The following is a 27,680-nucleotide window of genomic DNA, read 5'->3' on the forward strand; positions in this document are numbered from 1 at the left end:
TGTGTGTGTGTGTGATGTGTGTGTGTGTGTGTGTTTGAGACAAGCAGAGCCTCTGGAGTGAGGCCTGTAGGTGGGGTCCTGACTCCTTGGCCTCTAGATGGTGGCACCCTCCTGAACTCCTTGGTTCTGGGGCATCTGCAGAGTCCACTCACAGGATGACTGCCAGGCTAAGATTCCCTGGGGAAGGCCACATGCTGCCAACCTAGTCTTGGAGAGACTCCAGAGAGCCATACAAGTTGCCCTGCTGGGCCTCTGAGCCAAGAATTCCTGGGTGTGGCACATCCTAGAGACAAATGGTTGACACTGCACCAGCCTGGGTACCTTCAATCTGAGTCTCTATTCTCCACATCTCAGCTCTTCTCCAGGGAGCCCTCCCTGCCCACTGCACCCCACTGTGTACCTCCCTTCTCTGGGCATGGGGCCCAGATACCCCTGGGCTGGGTACAGCGGCCTCCTGGGTAATCAAGCCTTCAAGGATGCCTCTTTGGTTCCAAAAGGGTGAGGCTGGGTGGAGCTGCCCAACCAGCTGAGTGACCTGGAGTTACTCAGCCTCGCTTTGTCTCTGATCCCTCGGGGATCCCACAGAGATAAGAGATCTGGCATCTGTCTCCCCAGAGCTTGTCAGGACTCAGTGAAGTGGTGCACACAACACATGGGACTTCCCAGAGGGCCAGCACTGCAACTGGGACCTCCTAGACCCCAGACCCATAGAAAATAGCATGGTTCCCAATGATCAATGGAGTTTTGGAGCCCAGCAGGATGACAGACATTAAAAGTGCTCCTTCCTACCCACATCCAAGCAGGGCCTTGTGCAGGACATAGAGGCACTAGGGGGAATGTCAGAATAGATGTTGTGGTTAATATTGTCAACTGGACAGGATCTACAATCACCTGTATGACAAGCCTCTGTGCATGTCTGGAGGAAGTTTCTAGATTGGGTTAACTGAGGTGGGAAGACCCACCATGGGCTGGGATCCCGGACTCAATTAAAAAGAGAAAGCAAGCTGAGCACAAGTGTTCACAAGCGTTCACCAGCGTTCACAAGTCAGGTGTTTTGTTACAGCAATGAGAAAAGCATGGGATACAAGAACTTAGGGTAGCACGGGCCTGGGTTCAAGTCCTGCGTCCGAGGCCATAAGTCATTTCTTTTCCTAATCTGTGTCCTTATCTATTAAATAGATTAACAGGCTACCTCCTGAGATCCTGCTTGGGTTTACAAAATCACGTGACTCAGGCATGTGCCATCTTTGGTACAGAACATGACAGAAGTGGGTAATGCTCATGTCTGTGGCCCCCTGTGCAGTGGGCCCGTGTAAGTGGCATGCCTGTTGTCTGTCCCCTCCTCCTCACCTCCTGGGTAGATCTGGTTTGTATCTGGGGACCCAGGGACAACTCCATGTGTGATACCAAAAGAATAGGCAGGAGGGAGTCAGTAACTTCGGCTCTTGGGTTGGTGATTGGTTTAGGGTTGAGCACATGATCCATGGGGTTGAACCCAGGGCCTGGCACATGATAGAGGAACTCTGAGTCACCCTAAGCTGGAACTCCAGGACCTTTGCTGGGAATTTCGGGCAAAGATGCTACTTCAAGATTACTAACTTTGTCTTAAGAATTCCTGGCAGACGTCTTTACCGTAAGGACAGCCAGTCTTGATAATGGCAAATGAGAGAAAGCAATGAGGCCCCTGCTGGTACTGTTAAGCTGCTGGATCAAGCCTTTCCTGAAGGACTTTTCAATAATGCAAACCAATAAATCATCTTTATTGTTTAAAACTGTCTGAATGGGCTTTTCTCTTCCCTGTGACCAAAATCATCATGACAGGTACAGCCTATACATTTCTGCACAGTGGGTTAGCTGTCACTTCCTTTCTGTGGGTGGGGTGACATCGGCTCAGGTCACATTTCCTCCATGAGCACACGGACTGTGAGAACCAGCTGACGCTGCTGCCTGTCGGAAACCAGACCACCCAGGAGCCTCGAGATTATGGAAACATAAAGAAAACCAGAGCAGGGAAAAATCTAAGTGAATGCTTCCAGAATAACCAAAAAGAAAGAAAGAAAAAAAACAACAACACGGTGGCAACTCTCATAGCAAAATAACTGAGCCCACACTCAGGGTGGGGAAGCTTCAGCTGGAGGACGGTGTGCCCCGTGGGAGCCACCTGAGTGTCCCAGCAAGGAATGTCTCGGCCTCCACCCCAGCACCCACCCTGGCAGTCAGGCCTCTCATTTCCTGGAACCATCCCAGGGGTCTCTCAGCTCAAGGTGGGCTAGATGTGGGTTCCTTCACTGGATTCCACCGTCATCCCCCAGGTAGGATCCACGCTCTGTCTTCCAGTCAGGAACAGCATGAGCCTGCTGCTTCTCACGTCTGGTGTCCTTGGCTCCCAGGCCTGGTGCTCCCTCCTCTGTGGGTCCGGAGAGCCCCCAGGAGCCTTCCTTTCGCTGAAATTAGCAAAGATCACTCCTGCTGCCTGTGTCCCAAGAATGTAGTGAAACACCTGCCGGGGGGCTGAGACGAGGGGCTTGGCTTGTCATTCACAGAGAAGCCTTGTCAAATGTAAGCTGGCTATTTCCCATGAGGCTCTGGCTATGTGCCATCAAGCTCATTCGTGGGAAGGCCCAACTGGAGGGATTGTAAGGGGGCCCCCACCTATCACAGGACTTCAGGCTCTGTCTGTAAGCTGAATACAACCCCCACCACATATACACTGACACAGTCACACCCACATAGACATAGACACATACACACTGATACAGACCATAGACACCTCCCCCCCATAGACACAGACGCACACCGACACCCCCCCATAGACACGAGACATATACAGATACACACAGACATATACACAGACACTGACACAGACAACACCTCCAGATAGATACACATAGACACGCACACCGATACACACCCCCCTTATAGACACAGAGATATATACACATATACACAGACACATACACACACACTGATACACACCCCCGATAGACACACACAGACATGCACCAATACACACCCCCCTTATAGACACAGAGACATGTACACATATACACAGACACATACACAGACACTGACACAGACAACTCCCCCAGATATACACACATAGACACACACACCCCCGAAAGACACACACACACACCACAAACACACACTAAAATGTTGACTAAAACATGAAACAGTTTCAAGCCATTCTTGAATTCACATGAATCAAAAAGCCTCACCAGGCAGTTTCCCATCCCATCCCATCCAGCCAGATGTTTACAGGGAAAAGCTCTACCTCAGGGAGTATATTCTGGGCAGAGATGTGTCTTGGAGGACCAGGGTAATTATCTGTTCTTATCTGCCAGCCCCCCCCTCCCCCAAACCCTGCCCTGATAGTGGAGGGTGCGAGTAGGAGCTAGTCCCCTCCTGGAGGCCTATGGCTCCATCTGCCAATCAGAACACTGGGTTTCCCTTGGCTCTGTGATTGGCTTAGGGACAGAGAAATGGCCTACCGAAGCCAACAAGAGGCCAGGGGAATGCCTGGCTGGCTTGACCCTGGCTTCTCTGCACAGACCTTTCAGGCAGCAGCTTAGCTTGGTCTGGAGAGTGACTCAAGGAAGCTTCCGGTGAGGTTTCCTTAGATATTGGCCTGGGACCCTGTGAAAATCCAGCCTGTTCTCACAGATATCCTGCCCATAGCTGAGTCCCAAAGTAGGTCTTGGGAGGATCCAGTCGACCCCACTTTTGAGAGGTTCCTGTCTTGTGGAGAGCAGACCCTTCAAGAACATGAGTGGGGTCCTGGTGCCGAGCAGGGGAGAGGCACCGGGTGCTGCAGAGACAGGGAGGAGGCTGACTCCAGTTTGATCTGGCAGGTGGAGGAGGGCTTTCTGGAGGAGGTGGCTCTGGAGGAGGCCCTGGAGGGTGTACAAAGATCTGCTGGGCAGGGGAGGGAGAATGGGGAAGAGAAAAGGCTGGATAGGTCGGGGCTTGGGACTTGGGGGTCCCGAGGTGGCAGGTGGATGAGGCTTGGTCAAGGAAGGGGTGGAGACCAGAGCCACATCCTGCTGCATGAAGGAGCTCAGGATGTTAGATGGGAGCAGGATGTCATGGATCTTTCTGGATGTGGCTTCTGCTTCTCACTTCTTAAAAGGACAAAGATCTGGTAACTGCTCTCTAATTTAAAGAGGGCCAGCACAGGGGCTACAACAATGGTTATTGATAAAGTGCTTGTTTCTCAAGCATGAGGAACTGAGTTCGATCCCCAGCACATACATAAAAACCAAGCATGGTGGTGCTTGTAATTCCAGCACCGGAGAGGTGGAGGCAGGTAGATCCCTGGGGCTCAATGACCAGCTAGACTAGTCCAATCAATTAGCCCCAGGTCCCAGTGAAATCCTGTCTCACAAACAAAATAGAGGCTGGGAAATGATTCAGATACTTGAATCCTTGAGTATCTGAGCTTGGATCCCCAGCACCCATATAAAAGCTGGGCAAGGCTTGTACCTGTAATCCCAGTACTGGTTCGGGGAGTGGAGACAGGAAGGTTCTGGTGGGGGAGGGAGAGCTTGCTGGCCAGCCAGTTCAGTGAGAGAGACCCTGTCTCAACAAATAAGGTCAAGAAATGATTGAGGGAGACATCCCCTGATGTCAGCTCTTGGCCTCTATACACACCTTCACATGCATAACACACACACACACACACACACACACATACACACACACACACACACAGAGTGCAGTGCAGTGAGGTGAGGCTCAGCTGGTTCCTCACTGGATCTCTCAGCCTCTTTTCCAGCCAGGATACCTGGCCCCACCTTAAGGATGCTGACCTCATTGGTCAGCAAAAGTTTTAATAGCTGTCTAGGTGATGCTAACTGGACTCTTGAGGTAAAGTCCAGCCTGAGAACCAGTGGGCTAAAATGACTGTTGGTAACTTGCAAGCATGTGTCATCCTGAATCTTTTGATGTTTTTTAAGAAAATCCAGAAACTAGCATTTTTTCCCTATAATTTCTCCTGGTATTTAAATGTTGACTCAACTTTTAAAACCAGGCAAATTTAAGGAGTGTTTCATATGCACTGTTCTGGGTTCCTGATCCCCACAGTAATCTTAGGACCGTGATGCTGCAAGGAGACAGGCACAGAGAGGTTGAGTAACTTATCTAAGACCACACAGCTAGTAAGTGCCATACTTAAATGCAGTCCAGGGAGGTCAGCCATAGAGTCCAGCTCTGACTCATGGCCACCACTGACCCTGGCACCTAGCAGCAATGTACCACTGGTGGCAAGTGGTGATGGGGTGAGCTAGAGATGGGAGGGTCTGCGAAGGGGAGGCTGAGGCTGGGAAGGACAGGGGTTCCTAGAGTCATAATCTCCCAGGGCTGTAGTGGGAAGCCCAGCACCCTGCTGGACTCCTAGTACAAAGGTTCAGACTTGTGTCTTCATTAGCAAGCTGGTGTCCTGGCTATCATGCTGCAGACACATGGGTCTCATTTGACAGCACTGTTATCAGGGAGGCTGTGAGCTTTGCTCATTGCTCTGACTTGGGGCACCTCATGTCTCTTTCTACCTGAGAGTTGTTCCCATGAGTCAGGCAAGTGTAGGGAATAGTTTAGCAACCTGGGACTCCCCTTGGTTTGGATTATGCACACACCCCTCTTCTTATAATGCATTTGGCAATCTGGAAGCCTGGCCTGTAGGTACTGTATACACATCCCCTCTTTAAACAGTTTTCCTAGCAACATGTTAGTAACCCAGGGCCCCCACTCGTATCGAGTTGCACACAGCACCCCTCTCTGAACAGTGGAATAAGTTTCTCCTCTCTTAACAACCATCAAACTTAGATCATCATCCTGCTGTGTCCAAGTACTGAAGGTAGTGGGCTGACTTGACCTGAACTGGTTTTGGGTACATGTGCAGTATGGCAAACTGCATCCTCAAAGTGAATCTTTTCTAGGGAGAATCCTCTGTTTACCATCTTATGCCTGTGTATAAGTGGACACACATATGGTTAAAACCAGATGCGTTGTGACAAGAGATACACACAATAGAAAAAATTATATGACTTAATCTGTTAATCGAAACAGCGATCTACCCTCTCTACTTCTGCCCCAACAACCAAACTCCTCCTCCTGAGATCCATAAACAGAAGCACCAAACAATTATTGGGGGCCTTTGAGCATCCTCACTCCATGTGACCACTGTTAGTTTTGACAGTGTATCCGACTCGTTCTACTGCTTTCCTCTGAATAAAGTTTCCTTGCTGCTTTGCAGTATGTATGAGCCTTTATTTCAGTCCCTTGAGAAAGAGGCCAAGGATCTGGAAACTCCCTGCTCAGATCCTGACTATGGGAAACACTGACCCACCCAGACCAGACCCCCACCCACTTGTGGCACCCATCCACCCACCCACCCAGAGAGCCTGCTCTAGCTTCAAGGATACTGCCTGGGGTATTCTGGGTAATAGGCAAGAGAAAAGCTTCCTCTAGCCTGGCTTGATGGATTGAGGAGCAGAAGGGGCTGTTTTCTGTGGGCCTACTATGTGCAATGAACTGTGCTCAGTGCCTTTGCATTGATTTTTTAAAAATTAATTTTTATGTGTATGAGTGTTTTACCTGCATGTGTGTTAAGTACACCTCATGTGCAATGCCTGTGAAGGCCAGAAGAGGGCGTCAGATCCCTTGGAACTGAAGTTATGGACTGTTGTTATCTACCATATGTGTGGTGGGAACTGAACCCTGGTCCTCTGCAAGAGTAGCCAGTGCTCTTAATTGCTTGATATCTCTTCAGTTCCATGATTTTTATTTTTAATTAAAATTATTTTGTTGAATTGTCAAGCATGGGTGGCACACACCTTTATTCCCAGCACTCAGGAGGCAGAGGCAGGCAGAGGCCAGCCTGATCTACAGAGTGAGTTCCAGACCAGCTGGGGCTACAGAGAGACCCTGTCTAAAAAGACCAAAAAAAATTTTTTTTTGTGGTTGTTGACTTATTTTGAGACAGAGTCTTACCACATAGCCCAGGTTGGGCTCAAAGTCAGGATTATCCTGCTCCAGCCTCCCAGGTGCTGGGACTACCGGCATGCGCCACCATGGCCATCGACGTCACATGTTTCTCATTGTTCCTGCTGTCCTTGGGGCCAGTGGTGTTATCACCACAGTCCAGAAACCATGAAAACTCAGGTGAAACTCAGGAAGCAGGAGACATAGTTTCTGGGCTTGTAGATGGAGTGGGGGTTTGAATCCAGCTTGCTCCCTGGTCATTCACTTGGCTCAGTATGTCCCACAGCCTCTCTCTCAGAGCCCATCCAAACCTCGGTCCTTCTGTACCCACAGCCTTCCTACTCTGAATCAGTCAGTTGTGTGGTTGTGGTGGTGCATTTCCTGGTTGGCAGACAGACCTGACCAGGAGATGGTGAGGGGGCTAGAGAGATGGCTCAGCAGTTGAAAGTGCTTCCTGCTCTTGCAAGGCACCCAAGTTCAGTACCCAGCACTCATGTGAGGCGGTTCATAACCACCTGAAACTCCAGCTCCAGGGGATCTGACACCATCTAGCCTCCTCGGGCAACCCCTCCCCCAAATAAAAATGTGTGTGTGAGAGAGAGGGAGAGAGAGAGAGAGGAGGATTTGGGGCAGTGATAACCAGCACACCTCCATACCATATACCGAATCTGTGGTCCCTAGGCAGGGAGCCTTGACTTGAGTTAAAAAGAAGAAAAAAGAGGATCTGGGTGTGGTGGTGCAGGCCTGCAATCCCAGCACTTAAGAGGCTGAGGCAGGAGGATCTTGAGTCTGAGGCCAGCTTGGGCTGCAGAGAGAAACAGGAAAGGAAAAAGCAAAAGAAAAGAGAACAAAAAGGGCTTGATAATGTAGCTCAGCAGTAGAGTTGTTGCCTAGGATGGATAAAGCCCTGGGTTTGACTCCAGCAGTGCCAAGAATAAACAAAGTGTGTGTGTGTGTGTGTGTGTGTGTGTGTGTGTGTGTGTGTACTGCCAAGAATAAACAAAGTGTGTGTGTGTGTGTGTTTTTCTAACTAAAGTGTGAGGATCATTTTTTGCCGTTCTCACTCTTAACTCTATGAAATAAGTCTAAAATCAACGCCCTTGTCTTTTTGTCTCTGCTGAGTGCTCCCTCTTCCCCCATTTGTAGCCTGGCCAGGGGGCACCAGGGCCTGGGGGTTCTTGCAGCCTAGCACTGGTGTATTGGGATGGCCCAAGAATGGGCCCTGATGAAGGACTTGAATTCTAGCATTGGGTACTTTCCTGAAGAGCAGTCTGGGCTGAAGCACAGCATTGCTCTGGAGATCCCACTTTGTGGAAGTAGCTGGGGCTGGATCCTGGGCCCCAGAGGGAGCCCAGGGGCTGAGGTACTTTAGTGAGTGACTAGTCCTTGGTTTAACTTTCTTCCTAGTTGTCAAGGTTGGCTTCAGCTGTCAAGTTGACACCCCTGGGAAGAGGGACCCTCGGCTGGGGAATTTCCTCTATTGGACTGGCCTGTGGGCGTGTCTGTGAGGCATTTCTTGATTGTTGAATGATGTGGGAGGGCCCAGCCCACTGTGGGTGACGTCACCCTGGGCAGGCGTCACCTGCACGCTGAGCACAGGCCAGAGGAACAAGCCAGTAAGCAGTGTTGGTCTGTGGTTTGTGTTTCAGCTCCTGCCTCAGGTTCCCATCTCTCTTCACTTAATGATGGACTGTCACTTGGAAGTATAAGATGCAATAAACCTTTTCCTCCCTCAGTTGGTTTGATCAATGTTTTATCACAGCAATAGAGAGCAGACTAGGACACCACATAAGTCCAAATCAGCTCCCACTTCTCTGCCCTTGTTGCCCCCAGCCATGAGCTGCCATGAAACTGTGTCATACCTTCAGTCTGCCAAGGCCACCTTCTGCCTGCTAGGGTGGCCTTTCCTCAGTTGTGGGGTAACCTGTGAGAGCGCCCAGAGGCTGGACTAACCACAGTCCACCCTGAAGAGCTTCCTGCCTCTTGCTGTCCCTCTGTGAGGGTGCAGTACCCTCCCCCATCTAGAGGAAGAAGCATAGACCACCAGGAGAAGCCTCAATGTGGAGGGTTGGGACAGTACCTGTGGCCCACTGCAGAGACTGAGTATTGGGTTTGGATTGTCCTGTGTCCCAGTCAAGGGGGTCATCATGAGCTGGGATGCTGTGACAGGCCCTCTTCCTCCTACCAAAGGGGTTGGCTCTAGTTTCCACCTGCCCTCTACCTCATGGGCTCTGCATCCCCCAGAAAATATCCCTTGAGCATAGGAAGGCCCAGTCAGAGCTCCAGGGGCACCCTCTTCCAGCCAGGTACTGGGCTGAGCTCTGAAGTTGAGGCTGGAGGAAGCTGGGAGCCAGGCCTGATGGAGAAGAGTGCAGGTGTGTGACTGAGGAAACCCTGTCCTAGTCCAATGCCCTGAGATCAGCTGGCTCTGTCCCTGGGGGCTACCCAGTGGTCAGCTTGAGAAGCAGCTGGTCCCTGTGTAGGGGTACTGCCCAGAGAGACTCTGGAGTCCTGGGAGTGGCAGTGGGAGGGCCTGCCCCTGAGTGGGCACCATGGGCAGAATGGCAGCCTCAAGGGTGGGTCCCCAGTGTATAGAGCGTAGCCACAGAGTCATGCTGGGGACTCAGAGGGAGGGAGGCTGGGGGCATGCCTGTCCTTCCCTCACACAAACCGGGCTGAGACCCTGGGGGTGGAGGAGCAGAAGAGCATGGGCTCTTTAAGGCTGTGCATAACCAGCTGAAGCCCCTCCACCTCACCTCTCAGTTTCCTGTCCTTGAGTGTAAACAGGAAGGATCCTACCTGCTTCTATGATTATTGTGATGATTAAACAAAAAATCATGTCAAAGGTCCAAGCAGAGGGTGCGGGAACACCTGCCTTCGCTCTTAGAATAAGAGCCCGCTACAGAGCCCGTGGCTTAATCCTTGAAGAATCAGTCTTAGCTAGGCACTATAGTATGAGTCTGCAGGCCTAGCTAACTTTGTGGCTGAGGTAGGAGGATTCCTTGAAACCAGGAGTTCAAGGTCAGCCTGGGCAACATACTGTCATCCTGCCTCAAAAGAAAAAAATTCAAAAGAAAAAACATTTGGCTCTGGCTGCAGTTGCAATGCTGAGCCTAGGCACGGACTGGGCTTCCTTCTCGGGTGCCAGTTTGCTCCTCTGTGAAATGGTAACAACAGAGGTGCCAACATGATTGTCTGACTCGGTGAACATGCTGAGTTCTGGGTACCAGGCCTGGCATCTGCTCTCCTTCCTGGCTGTCAGTGCTGGGCATGGACAAGCAGATGTGGTGAGAACTAAGAAGTCCCAGCCTTGGCTCAGAGGTCTGGCTCTGCCCGGGGTGTGCCCTGAATGGCTAAGCTGTCTTCTGTGGGATCCTGACCTTGGGGTCACCAGTGGACTTTTATCTGTTAAGTGGTGACTGATGGTCCCACCTCTGACTCTAAGGTGCCACACTGTGAAGGGAAATGCCTCTGAAAAGTCCTGTGGCTGCTTTAGTAAAGGCAGAGGCAGCTGGGCCTGGAGAGATGGCTCAGTGGTTAGGAGCACTGGCTGCTCTTGCAGAGGACCCAGGTTCAATTCCCAGCACCCACATGGCAGCTAATAATCATCCATAACTCCAGTTCCAGGGGATCTGGCACTCTCTTCTGATCTCCATGGACACTGCATGACACGGGTGCACCTACATACATGCAGGCAATACATACACTGCCCCTCTGCCCCCCCCATGACAGAGGCAGCTGCTGTCTGCCTGCAGGGGCCTGTGATAGGCTGCCTCTGCCATGGGGAAAACCCCTCAAGAGGCCCTTTGGTTACAGGAGGCAGATACTGCCTCAAACCTGGGGTGTCCCGAGTGAGAAGGTCATGAAGTGAAGGCCAGGCCACAGCTCTGTGTGTGGAGGAACAACAGAGTTGTGACAGCTGGAGAGTGAGACTTGGGGACCAAGCAGAGGATGTGAACGGGATCCTCGTGAGGGGCATGTCAGGGATGTTCCGGATGGTAAGTGACATGCAGGGTTACAGCCTGAAATGGCTTCTCTACTCCGAGAAGGCTGTGGACACACGCCCTTGAGTCTGAGGGACACTAGGCAGTGAGGAGTCAGAGAACAGGTAGGACTGGCAGATGGCAGGTATCACTGGAGGAACTGGCTTCAAAAGAGGTAGGACCTTGGCCTTCTCAGGAGGCTTCAGAAACACTGGGCTTGGGGGCTGGGGATTAGGGAGATAACTTAGGTAAAGTGCTGGCTTTGTAAGCATGAAGACATGAGTTCGAGTCCCAGAATCCGTGGACAAAGTGCCTAGTGTGGTAGTAATTCCACACTTGTAATCCCAGCACAGAATGGATGGAGATGGAGATTTCTAGAGCTCGCTGGCCAGCTCAGTCTAGCTTGCTTGGTGAGTTCCAGGCCAGTGAGAGACCCTGTCACTTAAACTCCAGGGTGGACTCCACCTGAGGAACAACACCTGAGGTTGTCCTCTGTCCTCCATGTACACATGTACACACACACACACACACACACACACACACACACACGGTGGGGGCAGACCTGGATGGGTACTGGATTTACTATGGAATGGGACATGTATTATCACTATTAATTGAAATCAAGGGCATGGTGAACCCAGAGAACATGGGACAGCAGGGTTCTGACTGGCGTTGGTATCATTTGATTGACAGGAGGAAAAGACACTCCTGATAGGATGGGTTGGGGTCGGGGAGTGGTATGATTGAGGGTTTGGGGTTGAGCACTGTGAGATTGAAGCTGGGGCCTTGTGGAGGTGATGTTGAGGAGGACAGTGAGGCTGGGTCATGAAGGACATTATAGGCTATGTCAGGATTCAGTTGGTTCTATAGGTAATGGGGGGTCATGGCAGGCTGGAGAGCAGGAGAGGGTTGGGGACAAGCAAGCCCAGGGAAGATGGCTCCCAAAGCAGGTGGTCAGTGGACTGGAGATGGTAAGGCAGGGAGGTGGGAAGGGAGGAAGAGCAGTGGGTGTTAGGGTTCCCAGCAGAGATCAGCACAGGTGGGCTCAGGGTACCCAGGGTGGATATGAACAGCCTCTGAGTAAAGACAGCACCTGGGTGTTGGGCCTGGGGGCAGTAGCTAGTCCTTCCCCAGCGTCACTTATCCATCATGGCTTCCCTCCCATCCCTGACTTTCCTTTGACTCAGCCTTGCCCACCCCCAGAACCCAAAGCAGGGTTTAGAGAATTTGGGAAGTTTTGGGTTTTTGAGGTGACTCAGGAGGTCAGGACTGAGGAGGGCACCCCATAGCCTGAGAGCCTTTGTGCACAGTCTCCAAATCTTCATGGTCACAGTCACCATACCAGCTCACCCTCTTACAGATAGGGAAACTGAGGCCTAGGGAGGGGCCACATTCATGCAGGCTGTGTGACCAAGGCCAAGTAGGGGAATTTATGGGCTAATGAAGCCTGTCCCCAGACTCTGCTCTCTCCTTCTCCCTTACCTGACCTTCCTGCTCCAGACACCATCCTTCTGTCTCCTTGAGGGATAGCGTCCACTTTGGTGTTTTGAGGCAGGGTCTCTCACTGGCCTGGAACTCACAAAGCAGGCTAGGTTGGCCAGCCAGCCCCAGAGACCTCCCTGTCTCCACCTACCCTGCTCTGAGATTACAAGTGTATACTACCATACTAGGTCCCCCCCCCCCCGTGAATTCTGTGACTGGAACTCAGGTCCTAATGCTTGCAAGGCCAGAAATTTACCAACTGAGCTCTCTCCTGGCTGTTTACTGCTCGTAGGTTCCTGATTTCTCTAGGGGCTTGCTTTAGCTCTGCCATGATCCTCTATGCTGTTCCCACTATCTCCCTGGCACCTGCCACATCCCATGAAGATATAGTAAGCTCTCACTGCCCTCCACAATTGCACCATCATCTTGGTGACTTTGGGGCTTTGTGGGTGCCCGTCTAGCATCCAGCTGCTTCCTGAACCTTCATCTCTAATGACCTCACACCCTTTACTGCTCATGGTCACCCTGGGCTAGCCACCCCAGGGCTGCCTGCTCTGAGCTCTAAAGCTGAGCTGGGTCATGATTGCTTCTGCACTCCATAGGCCACAGCTGCCCGATTTCCTGTCTGGAAACACCTGCACCACCGTCAGTTGCTTCCCTGGCTGTGGATGGTCCCTCTCAGGCCACCACCAGCCTCACCCACACCCTCTCAGGGCCCCCAGCATCTTCCTCCTGAGCTTCTTCACTTTCCCCAGTCTGGGGCACATCGGCCTTCCCACTCCTTCCAGGGTCCTTTCTGGGGCCGCGTTCCTGCAAAGTCATGTTCTCCTGCCTCTACCCTCCCCTTGCTTTATGATAATACACAAGTTTTGAAGCGGAGCTGGTGATTACCACGAGCTCTTTAAAAATTGTGAGTGCACCTGTGTTGTGTAAGACCAGGCTGTCGGATCCCCTGGGACTGGAGTTATGGACAGTTGTTAGCGGCCATGTGGGTGCTGGGATTCGAACCTGGGTCTTCTGAAAGAACAAACAGTATTCTGAACTGCTGAGCCATCTCTCCAGCCCCTTATTTGTTTATTTTTTATGTGTATGAGTGTTTTGTCTGCATGTATGTAATTGCACCACGAGTGTGCAATGCCTACAGAGAACAGAAGAGGGTGTCTGCAGTTACAGATGGTTGGTAGCTATCACATGAGTGCTGGGAATCAAACCCAGGTCCTCTGCAAGAGCAGCCAGTGCTCTTAACCCCAGAGCCATCTCTCTAATCACCTCTCAGCTGACTTTCTTCATCCCTGCACAGTCTAGGGCTCAGCCCATGAAACAGTGCCACCCCTTTCAGGTGGGTCTTCACATCTCGGAAATCAAGATGATCTCTCGAAGATATGCCCACAGGCCAACTTGATCTGAATGATTGGTCAGATGAGGTTCCCAGGGGATCTTAGACTGTGTCAAGTTGACAATAAAAACTAACCATCACAGTGTCTAATCGGGCAACTCTGCTCTGAGCACACAGCTCAAAGTCCCTCAGAGTTAGGGAGCCAGGCAGACATTTGTGCCTTCTCTGCACTTGCTGTTGACGTAGCAATCAAGAGGGAGCCAGACCTATTGGTGTGGTCCTGGGGTGCTGAAATGTGCCCAGCAACCTTTCCAACTGACTTAATTTAGGACCAAGGCAAGGAGAGATTAGACATGAGGAAGTGAGTATGGGAGAAAAAAAAATTGTTATTAAGTGTAGCAGATCCGAGAGGGAAGGTCAGTTGCCCAAAACCACACAGCAAGAACTTAGGTACAACAGGGTAATAGGAAAGAGGAAGGAAAGAAAGATGGAAGGAAGGTTGGTTGGTTACAATGAGGAAGGGAGGGAAACAAGGCATGGCACCTGTCTCTTCTATCTGTGCTGTAACAGGCACTGCTTGTGCACTGACTGTGACCCTTCCCAGCCTCTAGAAGGTGGGGTGACCCACTTTCATCCCCATCTATAGAAGTTCAGGGTGCAGCTCACTTGTTCAGACCACACACACTTGGTGAGTGGGAAGCCAGCACTTGAACCCAGGCCCAACGCCAAAATCAGTGTTCTCTGCCACACTGCTGCCTCCACACAGCCTCTGGGTGTGGCTTGTGAGAAGTCTCATATATACCAGAGCATTGGCCACTGGGGAGCCCTGACAAGCGGGGGCAGATGGCCAGACTGGTTGCTGGAGGCCTGGTGTCAGTATGTGTCAGTCAGGTGTGAAAGCCTCCTTTTGCAGGAGGTAAGGTATGGGGTCAGGAGATGAATGCCCCCCTCCGACATAGATGCTGATCCATCCCTGATGGGTGGTGGGACCCCACCTTTCTGGCCTGACTCCTCATGGGGGTCCGCAGTCCAGCTTTGCTGGAGGAGCTGTTTGGGCCCCTCCCTTTCTTCCAAGGTGTGAGCCACCCGGGGACACGGGGCTTGCTGTCATAGCAACCCTGTGTTGCGAAATGACGTAATTGGAGTTCCAAACTTGTGAAATCAAATACAACATCACAAACACAGCCTGGGGGTCGGCATGGCAACCGTGGGGTACAGGGACAGGGACAGGCAGGAACTCAGCCTACAGCAGCCAGCCTGGCTGGGCCACCCTGGCGGGCACCCTGCAAGACCCTCTATTGCTGGCCTGTTCTCGCTCAGTCTTTCCATCCTTCCTCCTCTCTTCCTTATTCAGGGGGGTAGTGTGCCCTGAGAGGTCTGGCTCCCCTCTGCCCCATACCAGCTGTATCCTCACCTTGTGAACCTTCCTGGCCTCAGCTGTCAAATGGACTTGGCCAGCAGCCCAGCTGGGAGCGTGTCAGCCCCTGGGTCTGCTGTCTTCTCTGCTGCACCCCCTTTCTATCTTCCACATGCAGGCCCAGGAAGGGACAGGGGCCTGGAACCTGGACACCAGCTGACCCTCAGGTCCTAATGATGGCTTTGGCCAGTGCTCTCTAGGAGAGTCCTCTCTCTCCAATGGCCCAGGACCATCTGCATCAGTGTCACCTGGGAGACAGGTTGAAAGTGTGTGGGTCACCTCCATTTCAGTCCTGTGATTCTGAGGTGGCGCAGGATCTAACCTTGAACAGGTTGTTCAAGTGAACCCGAGGCACACTCACTAAGCACACTCCTGAAGTATATGGTCCCTGAGGCTCATCTGCCTGGCTCTGATTGGTCCACAGATCTATGTGCCTGATTCTAATTGACTTTTGAGACCCAAGTGCTTGCCTCTGATTGGCTGTTGGACTCAGGTACCTGACTCTGATTGGATCAAGTGCTTACCTCTGATTGGCTGTCAGGACTCATGTACCTGGCTCTGTCTGGCTACTTTCTGGCCTTTGGTTTTACAGCAGTCCTGGCCTCCAGGCCAGTTCAGCTTTCCTCCACCTTCCACCTGGCTCCATCCCTCAGTCAGCAGAGGCTTCTCAGCCCTGGTGAGATCCTCGCCTGGCTCTTATTTTTTTTTTTTTAATTTTTTTATTTTTACAAAAACTTTATTGAGAATTTCATACATGCACATAAGGTGTTTCGATCAAATCCATGTCCACTCCCTCCCCTCCAACATTCCCCCCTCTGAAAAGGTAACCCTAAAATGTTTTAAGGATTAGATACAAGCTTCCAAATACTTTTAACATTTTTAGCCATTGGAACAGAGTATGTTGCTAACAGGCCCAAGGACATTTTGACTTTTAGCCAAGAAACCAGCTACATTTCTTTGGAGTTTTTCTACCCTAACTGCCTAGCCAGTTCCTATCTCCTAGTCTTATCACACCATCCTCTGAAAGGGTTACCCAAATTGCCAATAGGGAATAGGGACCCTGACCACTCTGGCTTCTTCCATGCTGAACAGGGACGCAGGCCTCACCTGGCTCTTACCAGTGAAAACCTAGGGCTGCTCTATATAGTAGGGGTGGGGCTTAGGCAGAGATGGCAAGGACACCCTGGGGACATGAGACAAGTCAGGCGCCAGGCTGGATGCTGTCGCAAGCCTCACCTGGCTCTTACCAGTGAAAACCTAGGGCTGCTCTGTGTAGTAGGGGTGGGGCTTAGGCAGAGATGGCAAGGACACCCTGGGGACATGAGACAAGTCAGGCGCCAGGCTGGATGCTGTGCATAGTTACTCATTCAGTTGGTTGTGGTGCTGGGTTCAGGGTCCCTCCAGCATGGAGGCCAGGTAGGGCCAGGTAATGTCCCCCCAAAGGCCTCCAAAGCAGGTCAAGGGTCTGCACTGCAGATGTCCAGCCCAAATCTCTTCTCTCAGCCAGGGTTCACGGAGGACCGGAGCCCCACTTGATGCTCTTAGGGTCCCTCCAGCATGGAGGCCAGGTAGGGCCAGGTAATGTCCCCCTAAAGGCCTCCAAAGCAGGTCAAGGGTCTGCACTGCAGATGTCCAGCCCAAACTCTTCTCTCAGCCAGGGTTCACGGAGGACCGGAGCCCCACTTGATGCTCTTAATACTTGCAAGTTGAGGAAACTGAGACTCAGATGACAACTCACAGGAGAGCAGGAAACCCTAGTGGGGTTTGAACCTCCCTGGACTGTGTGCCCTCAGGCCACCATACTCCTTCTCTTCCTCACCCTGTTTTCATCACCTTTTTGTCACTAAAGGTCTGGAGATGCTGCATGTGCTGGCTCCATGGCTTATTCTTTAGTCTCCATCCTCCAGCTTTGCCAAGGTTATCCCAAGACTTTTAAGAACAGAACACAGTGTTGTTTTCAAAGATTTATTCTCTCTCTCTCTCTCTCTCTCTCTCTCTCTCTCTCTCTCTACTTATGCACATACATGAATGGTGGTGCATTCATGGAGGCCAGAAGAGGGTGTCAGATCTCCTGGATTTAGAGTTACCAGCAGTTGTGAGCTGCCTGACCTGAGTTTAGGAACTTTGGTCCTCTGTAAGGGTAGAAAATGCTCTTAATTGCTGAGTTATCTCTTCAACCTCAGAATACAATGGCTTGATCTTAATTTTGGTGGTAGCTCCTGGCAGCCCCCCTCGTCCTGGATCTTATTTTCCCCAGCCTTTTCTGTGTTTTCTTCCACTCTAAATGTAAAGGATTTATTTATTTATTTATTTATTTATTTATTTATTTATTTATTTATTTATTTTTGGTCTAATTTATAGGCAGGGTCTCGGTTTGTAGCTCAATTCTGGATTCCAATTGTGTACTACCGCACAGTGCTAGACTCAAATATTTTTCTTTTCTTTTTTTCTTTTTGGTCTTTTTAGCCCCAACTGGCCTGGAACTCGCTATGGACCACGCTGGCCTTGAACTCACAGAGATTCGACTGCCTCTGCCTCCAGAGTGCTGGGATTAAAGGCTGATTTTTCTTTTCTTATTGAAACAGGGTCTCTTGTACTCTAGGTTGGCCTTGAACTCACCAAGGATGACCTTGAACTTCACTTCTCATCCTCCTGCCTCTACCTCCTAAGTCCTGGGATTACAGGTGTGCCCCACCTCATCTGCTTTATGCGGTGCTAGAGACGGAAGCCAGGGTTTCAAGCATGCTAAGCAAGCACTCTACCAACAGTCACATTTCCAGTTCTAGCTGAGCATCTGCCATGTAGTCATACTGTGCTGAGCAGGGATGTGTATGGTAGGTAGTCCCTGTCCTGTGTGTGGAGCACAGTGGACTGTCCCCAGCCGTCACCTCCCTTCCCTGCTTTCCCTGGTGGCTGCAAGCTGTCTTCTTCACAGTCTTACCTGCTCCCATGGGTTTGGAGCAGCTGCAGCCTGTAGACACCCCAGCTCTCAATCTAGCACTGTCCATGATGAGCTTGCAGCCTAGGGTGCACACAGGCTATGTGGATCCCACCATCTGCCCCTGACTGTTCTCTGGACTCCAGTCACCCTGTCCTGTCATAGCTCCTCAGAATTGCCCGAGCTCCACAGAGTTGCCCAAGCACTGCTAGAGCTTGTCATCCTCCTCTGGGACCACTCAGTGCCACAACTGGATGCTCACTTGTTTATCTTCCCAACTCCTATGCATCCTATGCGATGCAGCCCAGCCCCACCCCCTCCAGCAAGCCCTCCTGGATCAACTGTATTTATTACTTTTCTGTTGCTATTGATAGAACACCATGAACCAAGGCAACATACATAAAGAAGGTTTATTGTGCTTACAGTTCCAGAGGGATGAGAGTCCATCGTGATGGACGAGGCGTGGCAGGGGGCAGCAGAGCAGAAAGCTGAGAGTTTGTCTTCAAATAGGCACAGGAAACGGAGAGTGAACTCTCAAAGCCCACCCCAGTGATGAGCTTCCTCTAGCAAGATCACACCTCCTAAATCTCTGCAAACAGCACCACCAACTGACCAAATGTTCAAATACTTGACCTATGGGGTGGACATCTCATTCAAACCACCCTATTGGCCCAATGATTTTGCTCTGTGTCCTGGCAGTGCTCCCCTCCAGTGTTGTAGGGCAGAGTCAAGGTCCTGGCGTAGAGTGAGACTCCTGTGAAAGGGCCTTGGCTGTGAGGGCCATATGCTTGTGAGAGCTCACAGACCCTCTACCCACAAGGAACACAGAGGCCCAAAGTCTCAAAGTGAATTAGCAGCACAAGCCAACATTTAGTCCCAAGCACCTGCATCCCATTTCTGGGATGCTGTCCTCTGGATGGCGTGATCTATATTGGCACTTGTCCCCTGATGCTCCTTGCACAAATTAGCTAACTTCCTATACAATGCCTGCTGTGCACTCACCATGGCTTGCAACTTGTGAGCACCTTGTATTGCAGGACTTGGGGGACTTCTTTGCAAGTGGGGTTGGGGGTGGCTCTTGGCCCCTTCCCAGAGCTGGAGGCACAATAGGTGGTTGCTGAGGCTCTCCTCGCTCAGATGTGCTGGTGTGGCCCATGGACTGGAGACCAAACCACAGCTTCCCCTGTCACTGGGCTAGCTGGGCCTCAGTTTCCCCAAGAGCTTGGGAGCCAGTGGTCTCTTGAGTCTTACCTGGCAGAAGGTGTGGTACTTTGATGCCCTGGTACCAGCTCGGGCCCTGCACTCAGGAGCCCTTGCACATGGCTAAGAAGTAACTGCTTGTATCACTTTGGAGACTGTCCTATCACTTTGGTCTCAGACTCTCAGCTGCAAGATGGGGATTCTTTCTCCCTCCAGCAGTGATGGCCTAAAGTCCTTAAGGGCAAGCATTTGTTGAGCACTTACTGTATGCAGGCCCTGTTCTAACGTTTCTCATGTGCGGACTCAATCTTCACAACTTCTCTTCCTGATTTCTACTATTTCAAGTTCCATTTGTCACCTAGGGAAACTGAGACCCAGAGAAGTCAGGTGGCTCCTCCAAGGTCCTGCAGCTGGTGGGTGGTGAGCCAGGACTTGAACCCAGACCTCTGTCTGTAAGGCCCATGTTCCTTTTTTTTTTTTGCTTTTGAGTCAGAGTCTCACTAGGTAGTCCAGACTGACCTCAGGTGCATGTTAATCCTCCTCCCTCAGCCTTCCCACCTGGGGCCTTTTTGATCAGCTTCTATGGCCATGGGATGAAGGCCCCCTTTCCTTTCTGTGGTCTTTGGGTCTTGTGTGCCCTGCCCTACCCTGCCTGCCTGTGTGTGTGTGTGTGTGTGTGTGTGTGTGTGTGTGTGTGTGCCGGGCCTCCCCATTTTACTCCTTATATTCTCCTGTAAACCCTGTTGTTTGTTGGATAAATTGTCAAAATGATTTAAATATGATAGTTTCAGGCTAGGGATGTACCTTAGCTGGTAGAGTGCTTGCCTAGCATGAAGTCCTGGGTTAGATTCCTAGCACTGAATAAACAGGGTGTGATGGTGTAGGCCTATAATCCCAACACTTGGGAATTGGAGGCAGGAGAATCAGGTGTTTAAGGTCATAGTGAATTGGAGGTTAGCCTAGACTACACAAAACCCTGCTTTGGTAAAAGAAAGAAGGAAAAAGAAATTATTAATAATTTCAAGAATCACTGAAGATTTTTACCAGGTCTACATCCCAAAATTCTGGGCGTAGTTTGTGGAACAGAACTTGATGGAAACAGATAGTTCAAGATGAAAATGCAGCAGGAATACATTGATCTTGACAACAGCCTGGCCCGTTGGGCTATTCTGTAGGTTCCTTGGCAGTCTAGTGCCGCAGTAACATAGATCGCTGACCATGACAAGGTCAAAGGACAGCTTTCTGGTGCTCACTTGTGCCTCAGTTTCCTCATTTGCAAAACGAGTGCATAGTAATCTGTACCTTACAGAGTTGATGAGTGAAATTGTATGAGTGATTCTCACCAGCATCTGGCATGGGGCTGTTGCAGCAGTGGGGGAGGGGGGAGGGCACTGTTGCTGTTTTTATTATCATCAGAAGGTGTGATGCTCAGTTTTAATCATCATCAACTCGATAGCTAGGAGGAGGGTCTCCTTGCACACCTATGAGGGGTTATGTAGATTGAGTCTAGCCTATGAGAATGTCTATGAGGGATCGTTTTACTTATGTTAACTGATATGGGAAGACCCATCTCAACTGTGGGCAGGACCATTCATGGGACTGGGATCCCAGACTGTATAGAATGGAGAAAGCGAGTCGAGCACTAGCATGCATGCATGAATTCATTGCTTTCTCCTCTTGGCTGTGGGTCTGGTGTGATCAGCTGTCGCAAGCTCTTGTCTCTGTGACTTCCTTGCTGTGATGGATTGTACACTTGAACTGTAAACTGAAATAAGTTCTTTCTCCCTTAACTCGCTTTTTTCAGGATATTTTATCACAGCAACAGGCAAAGAAATGAGGAAAAAGGGCAAGCCTACAGTTGTGGCTGGAGAGAGGAGTGGCTTAGTTCAAGGAAAGATGTAACAGAGATGTGGGGAGTGTCATGGTTTGAGCAAGGATTTGCAAAAGCAACTGCTTCTAAATCCCACCCATCCTGCTGTTTGATTGGCTTAACTCAGGTTAGGGTTAGTGTGGCCAGTTTGACAGGATCTACAATCACTTAGGAGATAAGCTTCTAGACACACTTTCATGGAATTATCTAGCCATGTCTGTGAAAGATTATGTTGATTGGGTTAACTGAGATGGGAAGACCTATCCCACAGTTCCTTGGGCTTAGACTCTGGAGTGCACCAAAGAGAGGTGAGAAAGCCCTCAGCCCTAACTGAGGAGCCACGGACAGTTAATAGCTTCTTAGGGGAGGGAGACTCAGTTTTCTTTAAGGATGTGGCTCCTGGTAGATTGACTACACTCCAGTGGATGGCCTCATACCTAGAAGCATATGAACATCAAAAATTGGAGCTGATGGGTTATTAAACAATTAAAAAGGGACAAAAAGTTGAGGTGTAGGGAGGAGTGGTGGATCTGGGAAGTGTTAAAGGGAGGAGTTGGGGGCAAATAGGATGAAAATACATTGTGTGAAATTCTCAAAGACTTAAAAATATTTTAAAAGAGAAAGTGGCCTGGGCACCTGCTTTGCCTTCATGGCTCTCTGCTTCCTGATTGTGGATGTCATCTGACCAGCTGCTTAAGGTCATGCTGCCTTGACTTCCCCACCATGATGGCCTGTACCCTAAAACTGTAAGTCGAAATAATGCCTTTCCTCTTAAGTTGCTTTTGTCGGAGTATTTTACCACAGAAATAGGGAAAATGAAAGAGCACAGCTCAGCTTCCCCCATTCTTCTGTGGCAGTGATGGGAACCAGCCCCCGCCCCGCCCCTCAGGGCAGCTGTGCCCTTCCAACAGTGCTGGAGATCATAGGAGCCCCTCAGCTGTCTAGACAGCTCATTAGACCCCTGCTCCCAGCCCTGGCAGCTGGCCCTAGGACAGGTGGGAACAGGAGCAGCACAGTAGTAGTCATAGCCGATCACAGTGGCTGCTTGTGTCCCGCTCCAGCTGGCTTGGTTGAGCTGGAGACCTGTGAGCACAGGTAGGTGGAGGACAAGCCTGTTTTCGCTGAGCACACTTTTTGTGGGGTGCTCTCTTGAGGAGTCCTGGATGCCGGCAGAGGCTAGGTGGCTGGCACATGGGCTGTGGGGAGAGGAGGATGGGGCAGGGAGGCAGAGGGAGGCTGCTCAACTAAAGCTGTTAACTTGACAGTCAGGCACTTTTTCTGCTGCCCCTACTGACCTTGGAAGTCACTCCCTGCTCAGAGCTCTGTTTTTGTCCCTAAGATGGAGATCACAGTCCTGGCCTGTGGGATCCCTGGGAGGTGAAACAGAGGACAGATGGGGACTGGAAGCCCAGGTCTGCACTGAGCAGGGCCTGTGGTGAGTGCCTCTGCTGTTATCACAGTTCATGAAGGCTTCCCCCAATGTGGCCAGCATAACGGGTCTACAGTCTACTTTCACAAGAAGGGGACACGTGACCAGGCCTGACCAATTAGAGAACTCCACCACTCTGACCAGTAATAAGCTCAGTTTATTTATGTGACCCTGGCTTGGTTAATAGGACCATATTCGGGGGCTTTCATTGGAACCACTAGGAAAGAGAAGCCATTTCTCCTGGAGGATAAGATGTCAGCTTGGAGCCCCCGGTGTCTTAGAAAGAAGAGACTTTCCTCAAGGGTCAGGCTGGTCCAGGGTGGGGGGAGTGAGGCTGAGGTCTGAAGTCATTCATCTTTCTAGCCAGCCATACCTGAAGTCTGAGCAGACTTGAGTATATCAATCAACAATTACTTTGTGTGTGTGTGTGTGTGGTTTCTGTGCATAGATATTTGGTCAGAAGTCAATATTGGGTGTCATTAAGAGCTGTCTACCTTGCTTTCCCTTTTTAAATATTTTATTTATTATTTTTATTGTATGTGTATGAATGTTTTGCCTGCATGTGTGTAAGTGCACCCAAGCTGTGCAATGCCTACAGAGGCCAGAAGATGGTGTTGGATCCCCTGGAACTAGAGTTATGGACCACTGTTAGCCACCATGTGGATGCAGGGAACCAAACCTAGGTCCTCTGCAAGATCAGCCAGTGCTCTAACTGCTGAGCCATTTCTCCAGTCTCCACATTGTTTTTGAGACAGGGTCTCCTTGTAGCCCCAGCTGGCCTGGAACTCACTATATAGACCAGGCTGGTCTTGAACTCACAGAGATCCATCTGCCTCTGCTTCCTGAGTCCTGTGGCTATCTGACCTGCAAGCCCCAGGGATTCCCTTGTTTCTACTTTCTCAGTACTGAGATTACAGCCTTGCCACCATGTCTGGCATTTTTTAAATTATTATTTTTATTTTATGTGTATGAGTATATTGCCTACATGTAGGTAGGTGCACACATGTCATGCAGTGCCAATGAAAGTCAGAAGAGGGCATCAGATCCTCTGGAACTGGAGTTACAGACAGCTGTTAGTTGCCATGTGGGTGCTGGGATCCAAACCTGGGTCCTCTATAAGAGCAGCCAGTGCTCTTAACTGCTGAGCTGTCTCTCCAGCCCTGTGTCTGACATTTTTAATGTGGGTTCTGGGGTTCAAATTCAGGCCCTCATGCTTGTGTGGTCAGTACATCACTGACTGAACTATCTCCTCAGCCCCAACAATCACTTCCTTTTAAACCTCATTTTAGTCACTTGTAACAAATGAGTCTTGGGTAATGACAGTCAACTCAGGGCCATGGTAAGTCTGGTAGATGTTGTCCTAATGATTGATTCTTGGTAGTAAGAGAGGTAGAGTGTTGTGGTTTGAATCTGAAATGTCTCCCATAGGCTCATGTGTTTGAACACTTGGTCACCAGTTGATGGTGCTGTTTGGGGAGGTTCTGGAACCTTCAGGAGATGGAACCTAACTGGCATGTGCACAGGGCTTATGTGCTATACAGCCCCAGTTCTGGCCTGAGCTCTCTCTTCCTGTTATTTGCTTGTTTGTTTGTTGTTTGTTTTTTGTCTTGTTGAGACAGGGTCTCCTTATAGCCCAAGCTGGCCTGGAACTCATTATGTAGACCAGGCTGACCTCAGCCTCACAGAAATCCTTCTACCTCTGCCTCCCAAGTGCTGGGACTAAAGGTGTGTGCCACCACACCTGGCCTCTGCTTCCTGAGTGTTAATGTGATGTAATCAGTCACCTCATGCTCCCCTGCCACAGCTCAAGCCTGTTACCACGCTGTCCCAACCGTGATGGGCTCTATTGTCTCAAACCGTGAACAAATTAAATCCTTCCTCTCTTAAGTTGTATCTACTAGGTATTTTGTCACCACAATGAGAAAAGTAACTAATATAGAAAATGGGTCCCAAAAGTTGGGTCATTGCTGTGATAAACCTGACATGTCCTGTCATTCTTAAGCCTTTGGAACTGGTTTGCAGGAAGGATGTGGAAGAATTTGGAGCTATGGGCTAGAGGAGCATATGAGATGGCTAATTTTGATTGTCAACTTGACAGAATTTAGAGTCACCATGGAAACACCCCTGGATATGTTTATGAGGGTGTTTCCACAAAGATTTAGCTGGGGAGGGAAGACCCACCCTCGATGTTCATGGTATCCCGTGGACTGGGATCCCAGGCCGAATGGAAAGGAGAGAGTTAAGCAGAACCCCAGCTTCTATGACAGACTTTACCCGCAAACTGTGAGCCCACATTAACCCTCCTTTCCTAAGTTGTGTTTGTCAGGTATTTGTTGTGGTAGTAAGAAAAGTAATTAATGTAGCCTGGAAGGTTGTAAGCAGAGCTTAATGGGCCATTATGGTGGGAACTTGGAAGACCAGAGTGCCTATTGAAATATGGACAGTATGGATCGTGCTGGACGTCTGGGGCAGGGGGAGGGAAGAACTGGACTAGGGGCCATCTGTGTTACATTTTAGCAAAGTATCTGGCAGTGTCCTGCCCACATCCTGAAAATCTCAGTGAGGTTGAATCAAAAAGTGTTGGCCTAACTTGTTTGTTAGAGGAAACATCAAGACAGCACAACATTCAGGTTGTGGCATGATTACTGCTCATTGCAGGTTATAGTGAGAATTTTGAGTAGAAAGTGGAGCAGAGAGATGTGAAAAATGAATACTTTGGCAAGGAAAGGGGGGTGGATGAATTTAAAGCTGTGGGCAAAGCAGTGATCATTGGGAGATCAGTGCAATTAAAGAGAAGCTTTGCACTCAGCATTAGGACAACAGAAGACTTAGGGCGAGACTCCCCCTCACCAAAAACTTCAGGTTGTAAAACTGAAAACCCATTTGAAAAGCATTCCTTTGAAAGAAAAGATAGAGGCTCCAGGTGCCTGGAAAACAGTCCCCTGGGGGAGTGTTTTCTCGGGTTCAGCTGTGAAGGCACACAGAGGCCAGTGCAGCCAGGCTACATCTTGAGTGGGCAGCAGAATTTGATGTCTTTCACATGATACTGCTTTTCAGACGTGCAGAATGCAAGAGTTATAAGGTCATGGAGGTTTGCGCCAAGGTTCCAGAAAAAGCCTGTGAGCCCAGGTAATGTCTGGCAGACTTGAATTTCCTGCCAGGAGGCCCTGAGAGGCAGCTGTATGAAACTGCAATGGGGAAGTCTGTGTTGCAATGAGGAACCTAGGGTGTTGTAGATCTGCTGGGGAAAGCTGTAAACAGTGAGTGGAGCCAGCCTAAGAGAGAGGGCATGCATGCTTCAGCTGGCAGCGATGGAGAAGCAGGGCTACCCAAGCCTGTTGGAGCCCAGATGATGCCATTATGAGCCTGGATGCTAGACATGAGGATACAGGGTTTGGTGTTTATTCTACTGGGTTTTGGTTCTGATGTAGTTCAAACTTTCCTTACTATGCTTCCATTTCTTACTTTTGAAATGGGAATGTTTATTCTGTGCCATTGTGTATAGGAAGCATGTAACTTGGAGTTTTTGGTTTTGATTTTGCCTTGAGTCTCAGAAGACACTTTGGACTTTTGACAGTTTGGGGGTGTGCTGGATAGCTTTAGTGTCAACTTGACACACCTGGGTTGAGGGAGCCTCAATCGGGGAATTGCCTCTATTGGACTGGCCTGTGGCCATGTCTGAGGGGCATCTTCTTGATGATCGTACAACCTCAACTGACGAGTGGTTAACAAAAATGTGGTATATTTACACAATGGAGTTCTATTCAGTAGTAAAGAAAGATGAATTAATGAAATTTGCAGGTAAATGGATGGATCTAGAAACTGTTATACTAAGTGAAGTAACACAAACTCAGAAAAATATATGACGTATGTTCTCCCTCATATGTGGATCCTAGCACCAAATCCTTTTAAATTCCAGGTCCTTTTAATAAGATGATGATAAACAGCAGTCCCTTCTACATGAAATACCATCACCACAATTTCAGCTGAGCCTGATTGCTAAACCTAGTCACAATTGGGCTTGTTGATGGTTGTGCTCATTCATTAAAGGAGTGCCAAACAGGGTCACTGGACCCTCATTGCATGTTCAGAGTTTGTTGCTGTGGACCTTGGAATAGTTATGCTGAAAGAGTTGTAGACGATGGAGGCCTGGTTTGTGAAGCTTCAATCAACTAGTTCAGCCTTGGAAGACAAAAGAAAATGAGGCAGAACCCAACAGAGGGATGCTTTTGGAAGCCCTTGTCAAGAAACTCCAATGGACTCTCATACGAGCATTTGAAAATTGCCCTGTTCTGACTTTTTTCTAGTTCTCTTGCTAGAGCTTATCATGCTAATTACTCTTGTCTTTACTTCTCCTTCACATCTCCTATTCATGATTCAAGCACTTTCTTCTTCCCTTAGAGATAAGAGTTATGCAATTTGCTTCTGGGAGGTATTTCCTCAGGGTCAGCACACAGAGGGGACCCGCACCTCTATTTCAAGCTGGAAGCAGGACTTGGTAATGTGTAAGAGTCTCCTGCATGGTTCTGGTGTTGAAGTCGCGAAGAGGTCACAGAGAGCAGCTGAGGCTTGGCAAGCAGAGGCCAGGAAAGGCCATATAGGTGTGGCAGCTTCAGCTGCAGTTAAGACCCCAGGATCAAAGGGGTCATTCAGAGAATCTGAGGCTTTGCACGCGGAGAGGCAAGAAGAAGCCATTGGTGAAGGTGTGGCCTCAGTTTCAGTGGAGACCCCAGCTTTTTGGAGATGCCAGGACCAAGCGATGACCACCAAGGGCAGGGGCAGGTGTGGAATGGAGCCGGCCTGGTCTGTGAGATGAGCTGTGTGTGTTGCGGATGGCAGAGCCAGAGAAGTGGAGATGCCAGAACCCTATGGAGCCCAGAAGACCCTGAATGAATCCCAGATGTCCAACCTTGAGCTACTTTGCTGGACCTTGGTTTTGCTTAGGTGTGCCTGATTCTTCCCTTTGAAATAAGGCAGTACTTGTTTTGGATTTTACAGAGGCCCACCCACAGTTAAGAGATGTTTAAAAGAGACTATGGACTTTGAA

General features: G+C 50.0%; 1 protein-coding gene across 1 annotated transcript in view; it reads right to left on the reverse strand.

The window, feature by feature from the left end:
* The window catches only part of Wnt4 (Wnt family member 4), a 62,663-nt gene extending 49,398 nt beyond the window's left edge, over nucleotides 1-13,265 (reverse strand). Inside the window, exon 1 of the mRNA XM_008848555.2 lies at nucleotides 13,143-13,265. Within this exon, the coding sequence (XP_008846777.2) occupies nucleotides 13,143-13,265 (123 nt within the window). The remainder of the gene's footprint in view (nucleotides 1-13,142) is intronic.
* Nucleotides 13,266-27,680: the final 14,415 nt, after the last annotated feature.

This window comes from Nannospalax galili, unplaced genomic scaffold (assembly GCF_000622305.1).
Source record: "Nannospalax galili isolate Female #2095 unplaced genomic scaffold, S.galili_v1.0 scaffold184, whole genome shotgun sequence".
In the NCBI taxonomy this organism is placed as follows: domain Eukaryota; kingdom Metazoa; phylum Chordata; class Mammalia; order Rodentia; family Spalacidae; genus Nannospalax; species Nannospalax galili.